Source organism: Ceratotherium simum, chromosome 3 (assembly GCF_057802395.1).
Source record: "Ceratotherium simum simum isolate JZ-2026a chromosome 3, ASM5780239v1, whole genome shotgun sequence".
NCBI classification, from domain to species: Eukaryota; Metazoa; Chordata; class Mammalia; order Perissodactyla; family Rhinocerotidae; genus Ceratotherium; species Ceratotherium simum.
The window spans coordinates 54,871,922-54,890,727 of NC_141902.1; the positions used below are offsets into that span (position 1 = coordinate 54,871,922).

Here is an 18,806-nt window from a genome sequence, read left to right on the forward strand (position 1 = left end):
TCCACAACTCAGGTAACAAACTTTGGCGGGGCTGGTTAGACAGCAGTCAGACCGATATGGGCTCTGAATTTCAGGTCTATAATTGTATAAGCCCCCAGATTCACTCCAAGCCAACAATATCTGCTGTCAATTATATGCAAAATAAGTGACACTTATATGCAAAATCTCCACAAGGCATATTGAAAGTGCTTTATTTTTTTGAAAAGAATACTCTAGCACACCCAAGGAGATTAATACCCATAGGTGAAACTCATTCTGCTGCGACTGTGAAATGTTTTAACTTTTGCCTTAACAACAATAATCATACCATCCTGTAAGTGAAATGAAAGGATCAGCTTTTGAGAAAATCTACACACAACTTGTGATTCTTAACTTACAAGTTCATAAGAGATATAGCTAACTGTATGTTTAGAGCAATTGGAAGATACAATCTGCAGAGCTGCATACCAGGAATTTCTGAGAATATGATGCAAGTTCTGTGACTTGCATCTTCCAATGCCAGAAGCTTCCCTCTTGTTTCTACATGTTCTAAGAGGCTACCCTGTGCACCATTACTAAAGGACAGCACAACTTGTGCCTGGGCGGGTCCTCAGGCCCCAAGAACATCTGACTACGGGGAAAGCAAGCTTTAAGAATGCAGGCCCAGCATTCTGAATTATTTTTCCACAGGCTGAAACTCCACTGGAAGGGATGTTTCCTTCACAGGGATCTCTTAAGAGAGTCAGCCAGCCAGTATATTCAGAAAAGTCCTTAAAATGTACCCACTGTACTTTCTGCCCAGTTTCCTTGTATAAGAAAAACTGTCTTGAAGTCTGCTGTTGATTATTCAGTGCACTTAAGATAGTTTTCCGGGAAGATCTTGAAATGTTTTGCAATTGAATGGTACATGGTCTCCATTTCTTAAAATAGTTTCTTTTAATGAAAAGAACATTTGTCATTGAGCCATGCGTTGCACTATTTTCACACATTCTGTATGTACAAATATTTGCCTTGGACATGTGATTCAAAATATCCAGTTAGCATAAAAGCTAATTCATCCCAACTGCCAATAAGCTTGCTAGTATAAAGCATGTAACAATTATCTCTGGCTTGTGTTTCCTATTGGGGAAAATTTCTCTAGGGGGTATATTTATTAAGGCCCTCGGAAGACACTTACCGTCAATCAATTCGTCCACCTGTACTGTCTTAAACGTCAAAAATCTGAAGGTGTTCTGACCACACAGACACTTCTCCACCATGCTGTTCCCCATCACCCAGTCAGCTGACTCCGATGGATTACAGAGGAGGAAGTAACTGCTGTGAAACCCACAAAGCCACCAGGGAGGGGGAGTGGAGTGTGGGCGAGTGAGGGACAGAGGGGACATATTCTGGCATGTCTGGGTCCAGGTTTCAGAAGGTATTTCACAACCCCAGGCTACTGTAGAACTCAAGCTGTGAGAGCTCACCATCTCGAGACATCCCCACGGCAAGGCATTTCTGTAATCGACAGTGTTGGCAGCGGTTTCTACTGGTTCGATCAATCAAACAGTTCTTCTGACGAGGACAGGAGTAGGTGGCATTGCTTTGCTGACTTCTCCTGAAAAAGCCCTGTGATTCAGTTATAAAATATAAAACAGGTTAGTGTCCGTTTGAGCAGTATGATACTGAAGGCAATATACTAAGCACTGAGCGGCATTAATATTTAATGGAGAATTAAACTTGTAGCAGAATCATCCAGGAGACCATTAATGAAATTAAAGTCACTTCTTTTTCCTTGACTAAAATTGATCCCCAGAGGGTAATCCTCTGTCCCTTACACATGAAAAATTTTTCTTTAACTCCAACAGATGGTTGCCTTCGTAAAAGGCACAGGATCAGGCCCTGTTCTTGGCTTCTAAGATCAAAGCTATGTGCTTGATGGAATGGTACAAAGGCACTTATCTTTAACCTTTATCTCCAAAATATTTTTAGTAGAATAAAAACAAACACTTCTCTGGGATGTCCAGAGATAAAGAAAATGCAGCCTCAACATACCCCAGGGTTGCTGCAATCCTGGTACACGTGGTAACCTCCAGTAGCCCACTTCAATCCACCACCCTGTAGGCGTCTTGCATTCCCCCAGTCAGAATCGACTGCCCTAAGAAGTTAAATGACACTTGGATGGGTTATCTTGTCAGATCAATCAGATTGGGGATACTCCTTAACTTTTGAAAATTTGGAAATACCACGTGTTCAGAATCATAGCCTTTAAGATTTAAACAAATCCAATCTGATGTTCATCAAGTTCCTCTTATTTGTTAAGCACTGTTTTGGAAATGAGAGCATGTAAAAGATGCTTAAGGAGCCACTGACCTCAAGGATTTCACTCACTCATTCATTCATTTATTCATTCATTTTGGCTAATTTCTTGAGTTGGACTCTTACTAGCTTATTAATTTTCAGTGTTTATTCTTTTCTTAAAGCTGCAAGTTTTCCTTTTAGTTATGTTTTAATAGTAACCCACAAGTTTTGCTATGTAGTATTTTCATTATCATTCATTTGAAAACATGCTCCAATTTTCAATACCTTTTTTTAAAACATATTTCAATATGTTATTTAGATGCACATTTCTTAATTTCCAAATGCATGGGGGGTTTTTGGTTATCTTTTTACTGTTGACTTCTCTCTCAGTTGTTTTGCAAGCTAGGGATGTACTCTGAAGAAAAAGAAGGTAACCAGGGTCATTCTACGAAGCAGAGCCATGAAGGATACAAAAGAGTGTGATTATCTTCAAGTTTTTAATGGCAAACATAGATGACCCCAAAAACGAGACACTAGTGGAGATGGGAGAGGTAAAATCCTGAAGAACTGACAGAGTGGTGTGCAAACTTGATAAGGGTACTTTTTCATCAGAAGATTTTTCTGGAGGCCAACTTGGCAGTTGTACCAAAATCCTTAAAAACATGCCTACCCATCGAACCAGTAATCACCCTTTAGGGAATCTATTTAAAGGAACATTGAGAATGGTACAAAGATCCACCTACAAGGATGTTCATCACAGCACTATCTGTAATATTAAAAAACTTTAGGAGGATGCTAAATGTCTAACATCAGTGAATTGGAAGAGTCAAATTGGATAGCCATATATTCAGTGACCACTAAAAATGGTATTTCAGAAACACAGTTATTGACATAAAAAGGTGACAAAAAATACACTGTTGAATAAAAAAAAGCTAAAGAACTAAATATAATATAATCCAATTTTTGAAAAAAGATCCATATATTTAACATAGAAGAAACTTTGGAAAATTATGCCCCCTAAATGAAAAGCATTGTTGGCACTGTCTGGTGGAGCCATGAGTGATTTTAATTTTCTATTTATCTGTGCTTTCTGATTTTTCTATAATATGCAGGTGGACAGGTGAATAAGTTACTCGGGAAGAACAATCTAGTACCTCTGCTTTCTTTTGTGGTGGCTAGGGGACTTTGTGGAAAAGTCATGGATATGACGGCTAAGACCTCAGTTCCTAGTTCCTTCCTTTTGGAAGCGAACCTGGGATGGGGGGGCGGGCACTGACTTCTCACCCTCTCTGGCTCTCTGCCAAGCTGCTCCCTAACCTAAAGATGGGCAAGGCTGGGGGCCCAGGGTCTCAGACTGTCCCTCTATTGTACCTTAAATCTCCCCTATATCAAGTCTGGCCTCTTCTGTAAAGCAATCTCTCTTTTCTCAAAATATCTAAAGCTGTGGGATTTTTTTTGTGTTTTGTGTGTTTCTTTCCTCTGTGAAAAGGAAGTGAGAAGAAGTGAAGCTTTTTTGGGGGCTGGAGAGAATTCAAGAAATATAAATGGTAACAAAGGCAGATAATCCTTAGAAAGAGATACGAAGAGGTCACCTGTGTAGGTATTCAATTTAGTCTGAGACACGTCATTTCTGTCAAAGCTGAAAGGTGTTATTTCTCTCTTAAGACTCTACCACCATTCAGACCCTCTGTGTTTGCTACCACTGCGGGTGCCTAGAATCAGGAATTATTTGCTTTTCCTTTAGTTGAGGCTGAATTTTGTTTGCTTCACAATAAGCCTGTTCCATTTTGTTCTATGATCATGAATATGGAGAATGTCTGAGCGATCTCTTTTTTTCTTTAAATGGAACCAGTACTTGAGGGCTGCCAGACTATCTCCCAATATCTCCTCTGTAGACCAGGTCACAGCATCTATCACCTTTCTTTCTGGGTTCTTTTCCATCTGTAGTATTTCTTTTCAGGATCCTTTCCAATTTCTCCACTTCTTTCAAAAATCTGAAATCCAGAACTAGGCACAGTTCTTAAATAACGCTTGGATCATTAACAAAAACGATGCTACTTTTTAGTTTCCACATATTAAACTCAAGTTAACATCAAACCACCACTAATAAAATTCCAGAATGTTAGTACAGAAGCCATATGGAACCACCAGTTTGCTCTGCTACAAGGAAACTCTGAGAGGGCATCAGGAAGATGATAACGATGATGATAGAGAGAGAAATCTTAATGAATGCTTGTATTAATCATATATTTTCAGTCTGTATTTTTGATGCTTTGACATCTTGCGGCCTTGCTGACCCAGGAGGGACTGCTAGTTAATTCCTAGAGATAGCAAACAACCTGCTTGGGAACACACCTTTCATACGCAAACCAACCAATGCAGAGCCCATATACCCAACCACTTCCTCTATAAGGCTGGCACAGTCTGGGCCAATACTCCCCCGCCCGCATCACTCCAGGACTAGGTACCAGACAACTAGGGACAGCCCCTAGACGCCAGGGCTCGCTGAATTACTTAAACTAGCCAATCCTAAAGCTGCTTACTCTGCCTCGTCTTCCTGGGAGAAATCACAATAAAGGGTCTTGCCCATCTTTTCCCCTCGCTCCCTCTGCCTACCGACTGCCCTGGTGCTTCCCACCATGTGCCCTTGCGCAGCAGGCTGTGCCTCCTGTTTCCAGGGACCTGTGAGTGTAACAAACTTCTTCCTTCATGGCAGTCATTTTCATGTCTCTGTATCCTACCTAACTGATTAAAACAAATCACAGGTATCATTAAAACAGTGCTTATTATGTGCTAGGCACCCTATACTTTCTGTGACTGACATCATTTCATTTTGCCAAGGGCAACATGAGGCAGGTACCATCCTGGTTTTAAGGTCAAAGAAACTGAGGCTTATAGAGGCCTGGTGACTTGCTCGGAACCCCACCTCTAGCATGGGGGAAAGGCAGGATATGAATTCTTGTGGTTTTTTTTTTTTTTTTTAAGATTTTATTTATTTATTTTTTCCCTCCAAAACCCCACTAGATAGTTGTATGTCATAGCTGCACATCCTTCTAGTTGCTGTATGTGGGACGCGGCCTCAGCATGGCCGGAGAAGCGGTGCGTCAGTGCACGCCCGGGATCTGAACCCGGGCCGCCAGCAGCGGAGCGCAGGCACTTAACCGCTAAGCCAGGGGGCCGGCCCAAATTCTTGTGGTTTAATTCCAGAATTCACACTTTTATCCTTTTTGTTTTTCTGCTTCCCTGTGTGTCAAAAGGATTCCCACTTAGTTATTCTCATAAAGGGCAACCACTAAATTGGGCAGTGTATAGAAACAGGTATGCATAATAGAGGAGCAAGGCCCATCTCCTCTGAAATCCATGTTTTCCTTCCAGTGAGGCCCCTTCAGCTGACCATGCTGCCACTGCCCCGGCATCTCTCAGATTCCTCTTCTGCAGCTGCCTCCTGATGTGGGTTAGAGTCACAGGGTAAAGCCAGTCTCATGATTTCATGATCTTCCCTCATTTCTGACCAGTAATTATGTCTGATTACGTCTCCTTTTATTCACCTTACTGATTTCTAAATTACTTTGGCTCATTTAGAAAACAGACAGAGCAATAGCAACAACAACAAACTTACTTCAAGGGCACAGAGTCGCTATCATTAAAGATGTCTGAGTAATTATTATGCCGTAAGTTGCAAGGCAAATCCATGAGGCATTCCATGCGCTTTGAGCAATGGCACTGAGGCTGGAACCAATGTCTGGCTCCAAGCTATCTACTTGGAAAAAGACTACACTTCTTTAGATGTCTCAGCTTTGAAGGTTTGAGGAAAGCAAGCAAGCAGGCAGACACACCTTCCTCTTCACAGCACTGTTTATTCCTCACTGAGTCAGTGGAGCTAGTGTCTGCTAAAAGTTCCGGGAGTGGCAGAGCCGAGAACCAGAGAAGTGATCTTTCTTTGGACTAAGTCAACAGAGTCATGCCCCCAAGAACAGCTATCAAATACCAGAGGGGAGGGGTCAAGTGGGGTTATAAGGTGAGAGTTGTGAAGGGAGACAGAGGGTTAGCCTCTGTGACTCAGATAAACACTGAACTTTGCATTTCAGACGGAAGGAAGGCTTGGTCTTCCTTTATTTTAAAACTCTTCTTTTCAGTATTCCTTGGTGTTTCTCAGAGGTTTAAGGATATGGGAAGTCAAACTGATAGAATATGTAAAATTAATGAACACAAAAGAGGAAGAAGGATTAGAAGAGGGAGAAGGAAGAGGAAGAAAGGTAGAAAGTCTCGTAGGTATCTTCCTATCTAAAGGTAGAAGTATTCTCACAAGTATAGAAGCAGGGTCTTGACTGACTGGGGAGCAATCCCGCAGAGGGTCCCACTGAGAAATGAGTGAGCTGAGACATGAGTTCTAGGGGTTGGGAAGTTTGAGGCCACACAGAGAGCACGGGCAGCACAGGCGAGTGCATGGAGTTTGGGGAAGAATTGAGGAGGTATGTATACAGAAGAGAGAAAGCGCTGAAGCTGTAAGTTAGCTGGGAAAGATATTAAGTATATAATTTTGGAGTTTTATTTCTAGAAGGTGAGCTAATAAATTCCTTCTTTGGCTTTCGTAAAAGTTCACTTTTTATAGATGTTAAAATACGTAGGGATGTGCTATTATAAACATGGTGGGCTTGAGCAGAGAGCCACCATGATGAATTTCAGGGTAGTATATACTGAGCGTGACTGTGGCACACTACCACCACCTAGTGGCAGCATACTAACATGCAGCTATTGCAAATAGTAGAATAATACAAACAGGTCTTTGGAGCTGGAAGGGAGCTGAGAGATTATCAGGTTCAGTAGTTCTCAAACAGACGGTGCATCAGAATCACTCATGGAGCTTTTAAAAAATGCACTCTAGGGGCTGGCCCGGTGGCACGAGCGGTTAAGTGTGCGCGCTCCGCTGCAGTGGCCCCGGGTTCGCCAGTCCCGATCCTGGGCGCACACCAATGCACTGCTTGTCAAGCCATGCTGTGGCAGCGTCCCATATAAAAAATGGAGGAAGAAGAGCATGGATGTTAGCCCAGGGCCAATCTTCCTCAGCAAAAAGAGGAGGATTGGCAGATGTTAGCTCAGGGCCAATGGCAGATGTTAGCTCAGGGCCAATCTTCCTCACCAAAAAAAAAAAAAATGTACTCTAGCTCTATTGAACCAGAACCTTTGGGGATGTAGTCCAGGCATACATAAAAGTTTGAACAATATGAAATTGCCATTTTTGTAGGTCAAAAGAGAAGAAATGTCAATTTTGTATGGTAAATATTTTAACAAAGCTTTCTAAAGACTCGGCTGCCTTCCTCTTGTTAAGAACCAGAGATCTACTCTAGTTTTCTGATTTTTGCAGATAACAGAAATGAAGCTCAGAATGGTAAATGACCTGTTCAAGGTTGTCCTACAGCTGGTAGGTGTCAGTGTTGAGACTCAAACTCCAATGTCCTCATTCTAAGTGCAGTGCCCTCTCACGTAAGTATCTCTTCTTAAGTGCTGGACTGAAAAACTGATGTCACGCGGCCATGACTTGCTCACACACAGACTCCCTGCACATCACGCTTCTGCCTCAGTTTCCACTGTCTCGAAGATCACTCTCCAGTGTTTCCTCCCTTATTTCACCCAGCCTTTCAAAAGGCCTTTCAGTGAGTTTTATTTCTGATCTCTGCCTTCTCTTCTCTAGAAAATTCTACTTCCTAATTTTTTTTAAGAATATGGCTGCACCCTATGAAATTGTTCATTGATCCCTCTAGATTGGAGCTCCCCAGGACCAGGACTGAGGCCATGGTGTGTGGAAGATGGCTCATACCAGGTTGCAAGAGCTGAAGGTTAAAATTTCAGGAATTTTGTGAACCAATTATTAAACATAACCATTTTTAAAAATTAACTTATTTTATTATTATTTTGCTATTATCCATGTTCTCGAGGTTATTTACATCAATTGTGTCTAAATGGTGGAGATACTACATGATGGTGTGCTACTGTACATCTCTTCCCTACTCTGCATTCAGTGAGATGTCATTTTGGGAGGCTTGAAATTGACCATGTAGGGGAGAATTTATACCAGCAGCATATACCAAATTGGCAAATGCTACAAATTGGGGCTTGATTTATTGTTCTGCTTATTGTGTATATTTAAAAAGTGATGAAGAAAATAACAGTGAGGGTTAAATTTAAAGGTATGTCACGTCTGTAGCCATCACATTGTGAACAGCACACAAACACTGAGGAAACATTCTTCCAGTACTTAAAAACTATTATCTGATTCAGCAAAGACGTTGCTCACGTCATCAATGACGAATGAGTGAAGTTCCAAAATATGTCTTACTTGTTTCACTTTCCTCTTATTCATTAATGTAAATGAAAATATCAACTAACTTTGACGTTGGTGCTACCGTCTTTTGTCAACTGCAACCACAGGTATGGACGTAAGTGTTCAGCAAAAATCAGGGGCAGCATTCAGGGAGAATCATTTGTCTATATGAAGTTTATAATAAAGAGTATTGTAGATTTTACTATTGGTAAATTGTGTGAGGTTATATCAGTGAAATATATACTACATACATATAGACACTGTTTGTTTTCCAGAGAGCCGGTTGTTAACAACTGGCCAGCATGTGACTGGACTGAGCCCAGTCCTTGCTGGATGCCCAGCTTCCCGTCAGGCTGTCTGAATGAATCCTCCCTACTTTGGATAGGTATTTAGCCAAACTGTCATTGGCCTTCTATAGCCCCATGTCCCCCACCCCCACATACACACACATACACATTCACTCTTCAGAAACTTGAGCTGACTGGTTTTATCTTCATTCCAGAACAGAACATATCCTGATCTACTGCCCGTTTCCCCGCCTGGTCTCCTTCAGGGTTGTCTTGCTCAATGAGGGGTACCACCTTCACCCCAGTAACTCAAGGCAGAAAGATGGGCTTCCTTTCATCCCTGCCTCCTCCCCACCAACATCCACACAGTCACCAACTTAGGCTGTTTCTTGCCACCTTCATAGTTCTCACATCCATCGACTTGTCTCTATCTTTACTGCAATTTTCTCGAGTTTCCATATCTATCATCTCCCAAATTGGTTATGATACAGCCTCCCCACTGTTCTCTCTGCTTCCATTCTCACTTGCTTCAGTTCATTTTCCCACAGTCACTGAAGATCTCTTTCTAAAACATAAACCTGATCAAGTCACTCCTCTGCTTATCAGCCCTCACTGGCTCCCTCCTGATGACCACCCGTCCAGGCACCTCTCTCCTACATTCAGTCCTCTTCTCAAAGTCACACTCTGGCCAAACCTACACTACTGTGTTCACAGTTCCTCAAAGGACACCCCTCCCCCACCACACACGCTCACTTCCTGGAGAGCTCTTCAGAATTCCCTGGGACAGTCACTTTCTCTGACCTTGTCCCTCCCAAGGCTGGTTGAGGAGCCCCTCCCATGTGTAGCCTTAGAGCCCTGGAGGGATCCCATCATAGCCTTTAACTTGCTGTTTTACTAATCTGTGTCCTCACTGACTGCCCGATTTCTTTGTTTCTAATAGCTTACCCAGTACTTAGAGAAACAAACACTTGTTGAATGAATGACCAGAGGGAAAAATGATGGTAGTGACAAAAACAGCAGTGACAATCATGCTGAGCACCTATTCTATACCAGGCACCCTGTAGGACACTTTACAAACATTATTTATTTGCAATTCACAACAACCCTGCAAAGTAAGTATTTTTATAGCTGTTCTACAAATGAGAAAATTAAAGTGCAGAGAAGTTAAGCCATGTGTCCAAAGTCACATAGCAGGTAAGGGGAGGAGCCAGGATTTGAATTCCTGAACTCTGGGTGCACCTTATTCCAAAGGCCAAAGACTTCTTAATGCACCACCAAAAAAGCACTGAGACAAACACATAGGGCAGACCGAAGGAAAACAGAGAAACAAAACAAACCAAACAAGCAACTCCCCCTCCCGCCTCCCCCCACTTTTCAGTTCTATAGTCAAAGGTCCAGACACAAGGTAAAGGAGATGGCATTTTATAGGCTATCAAATACCAGGTTTATATATAGGTAGGAAAACACTTTCATTGTTAGATCTACTTGATAAAAAGCTTTGAAATATACATGGCATTTCCTATTGGGGTTATGGATAGTTTGCCCCAAAGTGTGGGTTGGCTGGATGCAGAACTGGGGGTGTGGCTGGGAAGGTGCTCAGAGGGTCTTGCTCTGAGGGGCTCCCGTCCTGCTTGGGGCTCCCTCTCAGTGAAGCACGGGCTGAGATGCTGATCCGATGTTTGGTCTTTTGACAATTTTCACTTAATGAATTGATTCCTACAGTTCATTAACATACCCACTTCCACTTCTGTATACACATATGTCTTAATTAGCTGCTCATTGGCTGTTTAATTACAAGAAAACAGCTGACAGCTGCCTTGCTGAATTCTAATGGCAGACACTCTGGAACGGCTACACATTTGCTTTTGACAACTAAGATTTATTCATAACTCTATGATTTATTGTGAATGTTCACAGGCCTGCCTGAATTATTGTATTTTCCAATACAACTAAAAATTTAGAATTGGGGGGACTGCTGAAGTGAGTGTATGTCTACCTCTCATTCAATTTCTGAGGCTGAGAAGAGCGGAGAATCCTATATGTAAAAGAATGCACTAGGTTACAGTTTTATTTATTTTGGGAACTTTCTGTTGAGAATATTCAGAAGTATGGGGGTGAGGAAGAAGAAATATCTTTGGATAAACATGGGCAGAAAGTTAAGTATCTGGATATAGGAAAAAAGAAGATAATTGTCAACTTAATTTTATTGAGGGGTAAAGAGAGGGCATGCATAGATTAAAATCAGGGAGAGGAAGAGGCAGAAGAAAGGAAAAATTTAAAATGGGGGGTAAGAGGAGCAGGAATAATAGTCCCCACGGAAGCAAATGAGGAAGGAAATTTCTTCTTTAGAAAAGAACAGGCAACCTCATTCACAAAAGTTAGCTGGTACAGCCCCACACTCATACATCTGGCAGCAATAAATCATGGAAACACAGATCTCCTGAACTTCTCTCCTGTGAATAATGACTGGTCTCCCCGTAGAATTGTATGTGCAAATGATCTCTGATTAAAGCTGACCTCATGTGTCATGTGTGGTAAGTGTAGATGTCTGCTTTGCCATACTGTGATTTGCCATACTCAAATCCAATCCAATGAACACATTCAGCAAAGGGATTCCCAAGCAAGCATGAGGGCCCTACCCTGAGCCAGACACTATGTTAGAGCCCCACCTACCACAAGGCCACAAACCCCCAGTTTTCTGGGAGCTGAGGAAGGGCAGCAGTTACTGAGACTTGATTAAGACCAAAACAAAGACACAAAAAATTAAAAAAAAATACAAATCACCTTGATGTAGATTGGAGTTTAACACATCTTACCGCTTGTGCATTTCATCACAGGACTGGAAGATTTAGCTTAAACAAAAAGTTTTTCTTATCACCTGTATATAACAGAACTGAAACTCTGATGTTACAGGATGCAATAACAGCCAAGTCTAATTTTCATCTTAAATGGCTAGCTTCAATACTAGGGTCAGGTGTTATAAAACATTAGTGTAAAAATGCTGAGCATGAATGTATCAATGCTGAAAAGGACAAAATTGGTCCAGTGACATTTCACAACTGAAATAAAAGTATTAGAATGCTCTAAAAAACAATTTGGGCCTAGAAGGAATATTTATGGACATTTCTTTTCTTTTTTTTTTTTTTGAGGAGGACTAGCCCTGAGCTAACACCAATGCCAATACTCCCCCCCCCTTTTTTTTTTTGAGGAAGATTGGCCCTGGGCTAACATCCATGCCCATCTTTCTCTACTTTACATGGAATGCTGCCACAGCATGGCTTAACAAGCGGTGCGTTGGTGCATGCCCAGGATCCAAACCTGCGAACCCCGGGCTGCCAAAGCAGAGCTCGCGCACTTAACCACTGCGCCACCTGGCTGGCCCTTATGGACGTTTCTTTTTTGTTAATTTCTAAATTTTATTTATTTATTTACTTAAAAAATTTTTTTTTTGTGAGGAAGATCAGCCCTGAGCTAACATCCATGCTAATCCTCCTCTTTTTGCTGAGGAAGACCGGCTCTGAGCCAACACCTATTGCCAATCCTCCTCTTTTTTTTGCCCCAAAGCCCCAGTAGACAGTTGTATGTCACAGCTGCATATCTTTCTAGTTGCTGCATGTGGTTCTCAGCGTGGCTGGAGAAGCGGTGCGTCGGTGCGCGCCCGGGATCCAAACCCAGGCCGCCAGTAGTGGAGCGCGCGCACTTAACCGCTAAGCCACGGGGCCAGCCCCAAGACATTTCTTTTTAACCTAATACATAAAAAGCTCCAGAAATTGCTTTAACTCTTTCAGGGGAAAAAAAGTTACCAATTATACAACTCTAGATATCTTTGAAAAGGCTTTTTATTGTTAATTTCAGATAGTATATTTCTTAATGCAAAGACACTATTCCAAATTCTCCTTTTACTGGGTGGAAGAGGAAGCTTTGCATAAGACAGTAAATGTATTAATTGATGAGTAAATATTTGACAGACAGCCCTGGCGGTCTAGGGGTTAAGATTTGGTGCTCTCACCGCTGCGGACAGGGTTCGTTTCCTGGTCAGAGAACCACACCAGCCTTCTGTCGGTTTTCATACTGCGGCAGCTGCATGTTGCTGTGATGCTGAAAGCTATGCCACTGGTATTTCAAATACCAGCAGGGTCACCCACGGTGGACAGGTTTCAGCGGAGCTTCCAGACTAAGACAGACTAGGAAAAAGGACCTCGCCACCCACTTCTGAAAAAATTGGCCACGAAAGCCCCATGAATAGCAGCGGAGCCTTGTCTGATACAGCACCGGAAGGTGAGAGGATGGTGCAAAAAGACCGAGCAGCGTTCTGCTCTGCTGTACACAGGGTCGGCAGGAGTTGGAATCGACTGGACCACACTAACAACAAAATATTCGACAAACGAATGCTACTCTATCATTAGACTTACCAGAAATCAATTCACTAACCCCAATACTCAATTGTACATTATCATTTAAAAAGTTATAGTTGAAATTATAAAGCCAAAAAGTCTAAAAGGATACGGATGGTGTTTTTTTAATTTGAGATCAATTTTTCATCATCAGCATCTGAGCAGCCACTGTATCTAATGATGAAGCTAGGAAGGAAGTTGAATGATAAATAGGACCATTTCTCAAAAGAAACCCTCAACCAATGGTCATTTTTCTACAAACTCTTCAGCATTTTTATTCACTATGAAGACTGAACCTTAACCCTAACATCTACAGCCTCCCATTTTATTTCTGGCCTTTTCCTCTGCCCACATGTTCCATGGCCTGGCCCCCTCCCTGGCAGGCCTGCACCAGCTCACCTTACCCCCCTCCTAGTGCTCACCCAGGCCTGCGACTAAATTCTTGTTCTAAGAGCTCAGCAACGTCTTTACTGACAGAACTAAGCCCTTGCAGGCCTGGGTTCTCTGTTCTTCTGAAATGCACTGTTCAGGGCGTGGGCAGTGTTAGTACACCGTTCCTTCATTATTTCAAAAGAACACGTGAAATACTTTTACAATAAAAACCTTGGCATAATGGAGCCCTTAGAAACTTGGGAATGGCATACCCGTCTATCTTTATCTTCTACTATCCACAGAAAGTGACCTTTGCTCCAGTCAAACTGTGTTATATATTGTCCCCAAAATACAACCAAGACGTCCCCATTTCTAGGCTCTTGCTACCTGCTGGATATGTGCTTCTTGTGTCATATTATGGATTGTGGCCTAACTCTGGGAGTATTTAGTTCTTGCATTGCTCTTTAGCTTCTCCTATGCAGGTCTCATTTCTACAATTTTTAGACTGTAAATTGCTTGAGGGAAGAAATTAGGTCTTCTATGTCTTTGGATCCCTTACAGGGCTTATATCAAGGGGATGCACATCTTTTTGTCGTTTTTATTGGCAGAGTCTACACAACAAATCACAAATGGTCACAAAAATCAAGACTGGACCCACAGATGTCCTAGAAATAATACCTGACTGTACAGAGCAGCATTACCCAGGCATAAGGAGTTTGGCCAGGAATGATGACAGCAACAGCCAACACTTACTGAGTGCTTGTTACATGCCTGGCCCCCTTCTAAGTGCTTTACCTAAACACATGTGATAACCCTATGAAGTAACAATTACTCTCCTCATTTTACAGATGGGGAAACAGAGGCCCCATCCGGGTGGTTGCTCAAGCTGGTGAACAGCAGAGCTGGGATTCAAACCCAGTTTGGTTCCAGAGTGGGAACATAAGCATGACACAATACTGTCCCTCTACCGGTAGCTAAGGAGACCAGGATAGGGTGAGCTGGGAATACCCAGGAACCCGAGAAACAGCTACCAAAACTTCTACCATTTTTGATGCTCATGTGCAATGCTTACCTGAGCAAATATGTGGTAAAATAGATAATCCTTTCAGAAATTAATAGGTTCTCTAGTTTCTTGTGGTTTCACGTTGTTGATTTTAAAATGCAATTTAAAATACATTCACAAATGATTAGCTCAGAAAACAACTGAGTCACTTTCTTTCCTCTCATATCTATTTATATGTCTAATTAGAAATTTTCCTGTCTAATGATACTATCACAGAGATAAATCATTTACAATTTGTCATGATATAACCACCTTCACCTGGTTAGAACATGATCAATCATTAACATCAAAGGCAAAAGCAGAAGTCTCTTGACTTCACCACAACTAGACACAAAAATGTTAGTTAAGGCAGAGAGAAACTCTGATGCAGACAAATACTATACGCATCAGATATAAACACATACCATTGTATAGGTCCCAGGCGGGGCACAGGCCCAATCTGTTAATAAAATTAAGTTTTAATTGTTTGTTTTTGTGACTTCCATTGTATAAAGTCAATAGAAGAGGAACAGAACAACAGAGAACCAAAAAACACTTTGGCATTGAGGCTGTACAAGATCTGGCAGGGAATCTAGAAAAATGACAACTGTGAAATAACAGCTGCCCTTTGTTTTCTTATTGCTTTTATTTTTGTGATAAATAAATATTGGGGGTAAAAAGAAAACACACATTGTTTATGCTTATGTAAACACAGTGGTACTCAGACAATCAATTCCGATTTTGTTGATTAGAATGTTGTTAATTAATCTTCCGAATTGTTGGGGTGTTTCATATGAAGGGCTGGCCCCGCCCCGGACCTCATTCCTAGGTTCTCATTTTAGTTTTCACATAAAACCACATGTGACATTACTGAAAGTGTCAGAGAGAGTGATCAGTTTCTTGGACAGGATGAAAGTACACGTGGTTATACCTGGGAGCCTGTCCACTTAAGAAAATACCTGGGTGATACACAATGCACAAAAGTCAAGTTTGACTGGAACTCCGGGTAGGGGAGCACTGCCGTCCAGATCCCCTTCATCAAGAAAGGCCACGTCCTCTCATACCAGGGACAAGAAGGTGTGAACACAGAGTGAGTGAGGGTGAAGTGTAACAGCAGCCCAGCCACATCAGCCAAATGAACTCAGAAAATTAATGGGGTGACGGTTGTCACAGGCGGATCACTCTCTTCCTTACATCTTGGGATGGCGTAGACCAGGCAATTGATTTCATTTTGTCTAATTTTATTATTTATTTAATTAATTAATTACTTAATTTTGGGGGAGAACAAATTGCAGAAGTAAAAGGGCATAACCTTTTTTCTTGGTAATCCAGAACCCTGAGGCCTTGAGGTTACCATAGAGATGAGTAACTCAAAATCCTCTTTAAGTAGCAAACTCTCTATTCCTAAAAAGCAGGTGATTTTTTTTTTTTTTTATTCTGAATTGTGTTCGGCGGTATACAGAAATCTCAAGCTTCACCAAGACGGGATCAATATGAAGCATTTGTACATGTACAAAGCGGCAAATGTTCCGATGATTAACAGTAAAACAAAGACTTAAGGAAATTATGAGGCAAATTTCCCTGAAGTCTCTCAGTAGTAATTTGTGTCTGAAGGTGATTTTGTATTTTATGACATTGTATTTTCTAATTTCACGAAAGGCAAGTGAACCAAATTCGTGGATTTTATTTTTCGCTTCAGCCTCAAAATGCCTTAGGGCTAATTCAGGCCCGTTCAGCAGCAATCAACTGTCTCTGAGGCCTCCTGCGTGTTTAAATAGTTCCTCTTCTGTTTATCTTGCACTGTTTTATCCTGTAAGCTGTCTCAAGGCCCTTCCAAATAAGCAGGAGGATTTAAATCTTAATAAATTGAAATCTGAATAACAGAGGCAATCTGAGTTTGGGAGTCTTGAATGATTAGGATAAATGTCTGTATTTCCCATTCTCACATTATGCATGTGTTGTACATATTGCCTTGAAATCAGTGTTGGTAATAATTAAAATATTAACAACAGCAATAAGAATGATGATATTTAGATTTAAATAGCACTTTTCAGTTTATAAAAACTTATATTTACAGTTTTTCATTCTATTCTTTTTTTTTTTTTTTTAAAGATTTTATTTATTTATTTTTCCCCCAAAGCCCCAGTACATAGTTGTCTGTCATAGCTGCACATCCTTCTAGTTGCTGTATGTGGGATGCGGCCTCAGCATGGCTGGAGGAGTGGTGCCTCGGTGCGCACCCGGGATCCGAACCCGGGCCGCCGGCAGCGGAGAGCACGCACTTAACCGCTAAGCCACGGGGCCGGCCCCTTTTCATTCTATTCTTGGAATAGTTCTAAAAGGTAGGAAGAAGAGCTGTCGAGCCCACTTTATAGATGAAGAAACTGAGTCTCTAAAAGATTAAGACATGCTCAAAACAATATGGACAAGTGGTGGTGCCAGACCCAGAACTCAGTTCTTCCCAACAGCCTTGCCATGATTTGGCCAGATGTGTCAACCTCTGTGTGCCAACAATAAGATTTTCTTTTTTTTTTTATAATTTTATTTATGTATTTATTTTTTCCCCCAAAGCCCCAGTAGATAGCTGTATGTCATAGCTGCACGTCCTTCTAGTTGCTGTATGTGGGACGCGGCCTCAGCATGGCCAGAGAAGCGGTGCGTCGGTGTGTGCCCGGGATCTGAACCCGGGCGGCCAGCAGCAGAGCGCGAGCACTTAACCACCAAGCCACGGGGCCGGCCCAACAATACTTTCAATCACATTTTGATTAAACCTATTGGAAATGCCTTCTTATAAAACTTATAACAGGGACATTATGGAAGTCTAGAGTCATCTCTTTTTTTAAAAAGATAACCAGAGATTATTCATCAGTTCAAACAGTTCTGGAATTGGAAGTGACAAGCAATGCTCAAATACCTTCCTCTAGCCTCCTGTCACTTTGATAGAAGGTGTCAAAATATATATTAACTTCCTTAATTGTAATTTAACACCAAAATATTAATTCTGTTCTGTCATTTCTCATCACTCAAAATGCCAGGGAATTAAATTTTTAGACATAGAAGTAAAAAATAAAAATCACAAAGACACATTCTAACATCTATAGAAACAACAACAACAATTAAAAAGGCTTACCTTGCAGCCTTCACATGTAATGACACCATAATGGATTCCTGATGATTTGTCTCCACAGATCTTGCATGGAATAATTTCAATTTGAGCTGCAACAGAAGCACGCAACCAGTTAATTACATTTTCTTTTAAACACCTTATAAAAGCGTTCCCTGATCAGCATTTGTATAGTGAAAACTAATAACCTGCTAAACATTATACTGCATTAACTATTCATTGCTGAACTGTGAGAGACCCCCCAGAGCCCTGGACTAAATTATGGCTGCTCGTTATATAATAGCTTTCGGGTTATTAAAATGGGTCATTTGAGAAGGTGTTTAAGAACCCACAAGAAGACTGGAATCAGCATTTCAAAGCCTTCAAGAACTGGAGAGTTCGTAGTTTAGGCCTCAGAGCAAAGAAGATACTAAAATGTTTCCTCCAATCTCATTTTCCATCACTATTTTTAAAAGGTCATAAATCTATCCGGGCTGAGCTTCGTAGCTCAACTGGTAGAGAAAAATATACTTGAAAACGTCAAGACTACTTAGGAAAATAAGTTACATATGATGGTAAGAATTCCTTACTCATCTTTTTTTAATTAATGTAGTTTCCATGTGTTAAAAATTATCCCATTTGTGTACGATCAAAACCTTTCAACCATAAAGTCAATATCCTATCTGAATTTAATAATGATGAATCCTGAAAAATATGTAGCTCTGAGTTCTTTACATTGGAAATTGATTTCCTGGTACAGCGTGCATGTGTTTCTATCCAACTAGACACCTCATGCCAGAAGACTAACCAAATAATTAATATACATTACATCAAAGTTCTCAAATATGACAAAGCACATTTCTAAGCAAACACATTATATCTTGAGCAGAGTTGGAAAGAGCATAATTAAGGATTAAACAATAACCTAAGGAACAGAATAATTAGGCAAAACAAAGTACTTGGACCATCTATTAAATATAATTTATACGTGAAATAAAGAAGACCAACACTGAGCGGCATATACAGG

At 41.2% G+C, this 18,806-nt stretch overlaps 1 protein-coding gene across 1 annotated transcript in view; it reads right to left on the minus strand.

Annotated features, from left to right (window-relative positions):
• RORA (RAR related orphan receptor A) overlaps positions 1-18,806 on the minus strand; it is a 98,393-nt gene that overhangs the window by 23,836 nt on the left and 55,751 nt on the right. The window contains exons 2-3 of the mRNA XM_004421647.3: positions 17,807-17,892; positions 1,446-1,587 (exon numbers count right to left, since the gene is read on the minus strand). Coding sequence (XP_004421704.1) covers positions 1,446-1,587; positions 17,807-17,892 — 228 coding nt within the window. The remainder of the gene's footprint in view (positions 1-1,445; positions 1,588-17,806; positions 17,893-18,806) is intronic.